The sequence below is a fragment of the Lygodium microphyllum genome, chromosome 18 (genome assembly GCF_053477565.2).
Source record: "Lygodium microphyllum isolate KBCC chromosome 18, Lygodium_microphyllum_v1.1.10, whole genome shotgun sequence".
Classification (NCBI taxonomy): Eukaryota; Viridiplantae; Streptophyta; class Polypodiopsida; order Schizaeales; family Lygodiaceae; genus Lygodium; species Lygodium microphyllum.
The window spans coordinates 141,145,598-141,153,018 of record NC_141152.1 but is presented as its reverse complement, the minus strand read 5'-3'; the positions used below and the strand labels follow the sequence as shown (position 1 = coordinate 141,153,018).

At 44.7% G+C, this 7,421-nt stretch overlaps 1 protein-coding gene across 1 annotated transcript; it reads left to right on the top strand.

Annotated features, from left to right (window-relative positions):
* Positions 1–732: 732 nt before the first annotated feature.
* On the top strand, positions 733–1,284 carry LOC148021453 (uncharacterized). Its single transcript, XM_087698260.1, has 2 exons — positions 733–885; positions 976–1,284. The coding sequence occupies exons 1-2, from the start codon at positions 733–735 to the stop codon at positions 1,282–1,284; spliced, it is 462 nt and encodes a 153-aa protein (XP_087554386.1).
* Positions 1,285–7,421: the final 6,137 nt, after the last annotated feature.

Genomic DNA, 7,421 nt, shown 5'->3' with positions numbered 1-7,421 from the left:
CCGGAAGGTAGCATGGCGGAGGGTTGGTTGGTGTCAGAGGCATTAGTGCATATCTCACAATGGCTACCAACGGTGGAACCAGACAATGAAATGCTATGGACGCTCAAGGGCGATGACAGGCTGTCTGGAGATGTGGTGGTTGGAAATGGGGTAGAAAAAAGAATGGATGCCTCAATGGAAGAGAAAGTGAATCGCTTTTGTATGTTGCACCATGCCTCCATGGAGACGTGGCTCGCCAAGTACCAGATTGCAAGGCAAGATCGAGAGGAAGCGCGAGCTGAATTCCGACGCAGTACGCGTCACCGACCGATTCGATATCCCGAAGGCATGGAGGAGATGCCGCGGTTTATGTCAACACGATGGTTGCATGGAGCCTTGATCGCAGCATCCAGCGAAGGGGCAGAGGTCTCAATGGAGGAGTGGGAGTTCTCGAGGGGATGTAGTCCAAAGGTAATGAGGGGTTTAGAATGTGTCGTATCTGAATTTGTTTGCTACATCTAATTTGAGTGTTTCAATGTGCAGTACAAAATATATAGTGCAGCGTGGTCGCGCGGACGGCATTTTCGGGTGGAGCGTATTGACAAAATGCGCTCCACAATGGACTGTGGTGTCATGGCAAGGTTTGAGCAAGAGAGCCGGCGACGAGCAACGGATCCGAACACGGTTGTGGATGAGATGGAGTATTTTGGGAATTTGCAAAGTATTATTACGGTGGATTACCGTAGCTTCTCCATGATAATATTCGATGTGCAGTGGTTCAAAGTGGTACTTGGAGGAGTTGGCGCAACGGTTCGACGAGGTCCATCTGGATTTCTCGAAATAGATTCCGAAAAAAAATGGACGGATTTGCGCGACACCTTTGTGTTGCCGGCACATTGTGAACAGGTAATCTTCTAGTCATTTGCTTGCTAATTGTAATACGACATGCTTTATGTCACAATGGTTTGAAGACGGTTTGTAAGTGTTTGTGAACAGGTAATCTTCTATCCAAATCCCCGACAACCTCGATGGTGGTATGTTATACCTTCAACTCCTAGAGGTGCGAGAGTATACGATCAAAGCGATGTTCCAGGCATAGATGAAGAATATATGCAAATAGAGGGATCGAAATTACAAGGGGTGGAGGCCACCGCAAGCTTGGAGACCGCATCGGCTAACAATGATGGAAATACAGAAGTCGTAGAATTTTTTGAGAACGAGGCAGACTCGTTCTTTTGTGGTGACATGTCTATCGACCTTCCAGTGTATGCAGAGTTATGTCAGGAGATTAACATGGGACCATAGAATACTTCATTCTTGGAGAATTGTATTACTCAATTCGTTGTTTAGATCTTCCATAAAGGTAGATAAGATATGCATTTTAAGATGGATTTTTCAAAAATGATTTATATTAATGCGCTTTGTATAGTTTCAATTGATTATTCTAACATTATTTTTTATCTCTGCAGGTATCTTTATTTTCAGGATGAGTCGAGGGATGAGCGATGAGGAGTTTCAGGAGATGATGGCACGTATGTCTCCAGATCAGCTCGCGAGATTCAGAGAGATAGCAGATCAGGAGCTGTCTCGTTCTTCGTCAGGGCGCTCTGCTAGATCAGCTTCAGTGCGATCAGATGCTTCAGCTTCGAGCAGACGATCTCGACGCTCGCGACTTGGGCCAGAGGGAGGGACTGCGACTGCAGGAGGATCAGGGGGGTGCTGCTGTGGAGACACGGACGCGGTGTCTCCGTCTCGTCGTTCAGCTAGAGCTCGGTCACCTCCAGGATTTGTCACACCTGTGGGGACGTCCACTCCAGTTACTCCGGCTTTTGCGCAGCCGTCGGCAGATGTCACGCCTTTTGGTGGCACTCCTTTTGGTGGCACCCCCTCTGGTGGCACTCCTTTTGGTGGCACCCCCTCTGGTGGCACTCCTTTTGGTGGCACCCCCTCTGGTGGCACCCCTTTCAGTGGCACTCCGGGAGAGGGTACCCCCGTCGGTACACCGGATGTTCAGGGGTCTCCTGGATATGCCCAGGAGCGTGGACGGAGATGGGAGAGGGCCCATACAAGGCACACTCCTAGGGATTATGGATACCTAGTGGATGGCAGGTCAGGAGCTATCATCATGAATGATGAGGGGAGGAGGGTGATAGCTCGCATGAGGGAGTTGTGCCAACAAGTTTTTCGGCACAACGTCCTGGATCATTGGAGGAACATACCGGAGGGGAGCAAGGAGTACATAGTAGCATCCTTGCATGAGGAGTTCCCGGTGCCAGCCGCAGTGGATAGATTCTCTACGGGCTGGATGATGGATTGCATGCGTGCATACATGTCACATAGACGATCCGACGCACGCAAGGCAATCAAGAGTGGGGCTCCAAAGCCCGAGTGGTTAGATGCAGAGGACTGGCGCCGACTGAGGGAGGAGGCTACAAATTCGCCAGGACGTTGGAGTCAGCAGCGGGAGGCGGCGAGGGCACGAATCGAGGCCGGATCGGTACATCATCTTGGGAGTGGCGGCCACAGGACATATTTGGAGGACTTTGTAAGTTTCTCTTTTGTTTTGCTTATTTGTTTTTTTGAGATATTATTTGTACTGACAATCATATTTCTAACAGTTAGCATTTTGTTTTCTTTGCAGCACTCCATTACAAATCGCGATCCGCAAGGCCTTGAGACTCAATATGCAGAGAGGCACAGTCTCAGATCATTGATCGACCGATTGTACAGACGCGGCGGCGCAGTAAGTCTCTCATCTTTCATGTCCGTAGTTACCATGAGATATTTGAATGCATTATTGTATGGTGGATTGATATGTTGTTTCTTTTTCTGCAGAATCCGTTTGATGCTCCTTTGCAGAGGGACGAGCTTTCAGGGGACGACGATTTGTAGCTCGCCCTCGGATCCTTAGCGCTCACATACCTTTAGTTTTTAGTCGCCCGATCTATGTAGACATTTTCTATGTATTAGTGATATTGTTTTATGATTGTACCAATCGCATTTTATGCGATATCATGTATTTATTTCATCTATCAGTTTTATGATTTCAGTATAGATTCTTTTTGTTTGCAAACGCTTTGTATGCAGCAGTGCAGAAACTATTTTGTATGGCTCTCATACAGCACACAGTGCTATATGTGGCAGGGCAGCTTGCTGCCCTGCCACAAATTTTTTTTTTCCTCTGTTACCGTCGCTATTTGCGTCGCAAATTTACTGCAGGCGTCGCTATTGTCGTCGCTATCAGCGTCGCAAATTCTATATAACCGTCGCTATATGCGTCGCTATTGCGACGCATATAGCGACGCTAATAGCAACGATTCCATGGCGTCGTCAATAACGACGCTTTTTGCGACGACGGGGGCAAATTTTGTTGTTTGTATTTTCGTCGCTTTAAACGTCGCTATAAGGTCTATATCTTGTAGTGTGGACCTTCCCTCCAATCACATAATCAAGGTACATAAAGTCTATTATGTTCCCAAGCTTAAGAAAAATCTGTTAAGTATTAGTGAGCTCACTTCTCAATCATCTCTCATTGCTTACTTCTACAAAGGCCACTGCATTATGCAATTACTCTCACCTTCTCTCAAACTCACATGCCCAAAACTAGGTTGGATTTACACACTTGGCTAATTCACTTCTAAAACCTTCTATAAATGCTTCTGCTAACTCCACCTCACTCACAAGTATGCCATAACACACTCTTCTATGGCACTCTTAACTTGGTCATGCCTCTCAAAATGTTATCCAACAACTTATTCATAAGAAACTTGTCCTTGGCATTCCACCTTCCCTCTCTCAACTTCCATTTTGTCAATCTTGTGCTCTCAATAAAGCCACAAATCTTCCTAACTCCTAATCATACTCCATTACAACTCAACCACTTCAATTAGTACATATCAATCCTATATCTCTCACTGGAGCAAAATACTTCATGGTGCTCATTGATGATTGCTATAGATATACTGTGGTATATTTTCTCACAAAAAATCGCGTCTACTCCAAGTTCCGAGAATACAAGGAAGCAGTTGAAAATAAGCATGAGTTATGATCAAAGCTCTTCGTACATACAATGGAGGAGAATACACATCAAATGAGTTCAAAGATTATTGCAAAGCTTTTGGCATTTCAACATGAGCTTATCATACCACGTCACCCATAGTAAAACGGAGTTGCTGAATGTAAAAGTTGTACTCTACTAAATGCCGCAAGAGCTATGCTATCAATAGCTTATCTTGGAAAAGAATATTGGGAGGAAGCAATTGCCACAACAACATATCTTCAAAATAGGTTGTACCCAAACTCTCTACACAACAATAACACTCCTTACAAATTATGGTTTGGTCACCCTCCTGAACTATCACATTTAAAGGCTTTTGGATGCACTGCTTTTCTTGTAAATATGGATCGCAAATCCAAAATCTCTCCCCGAGTCACATAATTAATCTTTACAAGATATGGTGAGCCCTATGATCACAAAGCTTATTAGTTTTATGATCCACAAAACAAGGTCTTCATTTATGGCAGGAGTGCCATATTTCATGAAGTTAATCTCCTTCCTGTAGGTTCCACCATCACACAACCTCAATCTTTAGCCCTTTATCCAGTTGCCCCCCCATTTGCCACCACCACATCTTCCCAATAAACATCCAACATTTCTCCTAACGGGCCCACTATATCTTCTAGGACACAATCCTTTCTTCATGTCCCCTTTCATACATGTGCTCAAGTATGCTCCTCTCCCTTATCCCATGTAATGTGTCCCCCTCTCCACTTGTAGGACACGTCTTAGCAGCTCATCGGGAAGAGAGTCTAGAAAGCGCCGCCGGGCACTCACAAGGAATATCACGGGATTTGCGATCAAGGTCTTCCCGAGTTTGCCACGAAGTGGAAGCATCTAGCCATTCCCACTTAGGACCGACCTGAATCAGGGTTTTCCTAATAGTCAAGTTCCTAGGAGGTAGCTAGCGTCGAGCCCCAGACACCACTTTGCGTAGAACATCATGGTCGAAGCGGATTTATACTGCACTTGGTTCAAGGAGAATGGGAAATGAGAGGGATGCAAAGCTCGATCTCTCTACCTGTAAGGCCTAGTCCCATTCCATTCCCCTAAAACAACATAAATCGGGACTCTAACTCTATTGATTATAGGTCATTGCTACCTCACTGTCAATTCCTTCGAGAAAAGTTCCCGGCCAACCGGTACCACCCTTCTGTAGGACGGACCCAGAGTCATGTCCACCACACTTTTCTCGAGTTGCTTTAGTTATCTAATTACCTACAACATTTAGTTTGACAAGCAAAAATAGCTTCCTTAATTAACCAATTAAACAGTGGTTCCTTCACATAACTTAAGCACTCACACAAAAAAATAATGTCAAGCAAGTTCCTTTTTCAACATTTGATCTTTATTTATCATAGTCTTTGGAATACATCAAATAACCTGCCCAAAGGCTATCCCAGCAATCCTCAGGGATCGCTATTCCAAGTTCTGCCCAGTGACTAGTATGTAGGCCTCGAGATCCCATCTCAAGTCACGTCGGCCTCTTGTGCAGGATCCGGAGGCAAGGAATTTATGGCCAAAGCCTCCCCTGGCACCCAAGCGTCCTCCTGCTCTAAGTAGCGCCCACGAAGAGACCTCTCGCAGTAGGTTCGATCCACGTACACGGCGCAGCTGACAACCCCCTTAGATAGGGTCAGGCAGACAGTCGGAGGTAACTGATACTGTCTCTCCCTCCAGGATTTTAACTTGAAGCATTAGTTGTTTTTTCTGAATTAGTTCCTTGAGCAAGAAGTACAAATAGTGCACCTAAGTGTACAATCATGAGCATTCCAGTGGTTGTTTGTATGGCCAACTGCTAAGGTGTAATTACTTCTCCCTGAATACTTCCAGCATTTGATCCTGGATCAACCACGACTTGGCAAGATCCCAAGGGTTTCATAAGCTGAGTTGCTTGTTTACCCTTTTTCCTTGGGTTAGAATTTATACCCTATTGACCCAAGTTGTCACTACCTTAGGTTTCCTTAAATTATAGTCAATAAATCCTGGGCAACCTCGTCGCCCTAACTTGGTTGGTCAATTTCTTTCTTGGCAATTCATTACTACCCTGGCTTGACAAATCAGTCTCTTCAAGGAAGAGTGTTGAAGTAGGACGACTACTCAATTCCTAGGAGATTTAACTTGCAATTAGAACTCACCAAACTTGGTCTAAGGTGTAGGGGTTCTATTTTGTGATTTAGACGCAAGAATATATGACGTTACAGCTTGTTGCACTAGATAGCTGTTGTTGAGATGACAAGCTCAACACATGCAGATATTAATGATGGATCGCCTAGTTAGATGGGTCCACACATCTACACTTAGCACGTTGGTGGTCATTATGACTCTCACATGGCCATTGACTCATTACTTATTATATTTAGATTGTTATATCTATTTATAGCTGGCATAGTGATAGCGCCAGTCGACTAGTGTAGTCGGTTATGCATTGTTTGACTTAATAGGCCACTTTTCTTTATGTTGTATCTTATCTATACTTTGTGTACATAGTAAAGTGTGTGGAAGAAAAAGAAGAAACCAGTAAGAAAACTTTTTGGCCTCTATCTCTCTTCTTGTCTCTTAAGTGAGCTTCTCCTTGTGCATTCTGTGTGTGTTTGACGCAACATCTTGAGCAAGTCCCCCACCACGTGATTCTTGACATGGTATCACAGTCGTGCCACTGAGAGTGGCTAATTTCAAAGGCTAAATTGAAGGAGAAGAAGCAAGCCACAAGTAAGAAGCTCTCCCATCCTTCCACTCTCTCTCTTGGATAGTGCCTGTGGAGACACCGGAAGCAGGGTCGAGCAAAAAAATCTCAAATTGCTGTGAGATTTGTTGTGTGAGCAAAGTACTGTATATTTTGCAGATAAGCCCTTTAGGGCTTGCCCGCAGTTATTTTGGGTATCTGAGGCCGTTTTCAGGCTCCGTTTTAGAGCCGTAAGGTTGCGTATACCAGTTTCAGGGTATACTGTGATTTCGGCTGTATTGATCGAAAGTGGATGCACAGGTTACAGATTGCGAATCTGTAATTTTTGAGGTGTTTGTAGGAAGCAAACATAAGGTTTATCTATAAACAGGTTGCAAATTACATGTATTGTTGAGCAATCAGTGAAAAAGGTTGGTTGGTGTATTACTGTGCACGTGTTGTGGAAGATTGCAGAAGACTAGCTTGCTGTGCTATATCCTTGTTTGTGATAATGGCAGAGAACAGTGAAAATCCCATTATTGAGAAGCTCGACAAGAACAACTACCCTTCATGGAAGTTTCGTGTGACAAACTTCCTCATTGGAAAGGGCCTTTATGAGTTTGTCTCAGGTGAAGAAAAGGAGCCAGAGTTGGGTATCCCTCCGACTGCAGATGAGTTAAAAGCATGGAAAGAGTGGAATGCGAAAGACAAAAAGGTGAT

Coding starts and splice junctions, on each gene's coding strand:
- LOC148021453 (XM_087698260.1), top strand. CDS start 733: ATGATAATATTCGATGTGCAGTGGTTCAAAGTGGTACTTGGAGGAGTT. Junction 886..975: donor TGCCGGCACATTGTGAACAG/GTAATCTTCTAG, acceptor GTTTGTGAACAG/GTAATCTTCTATCCAAATCC.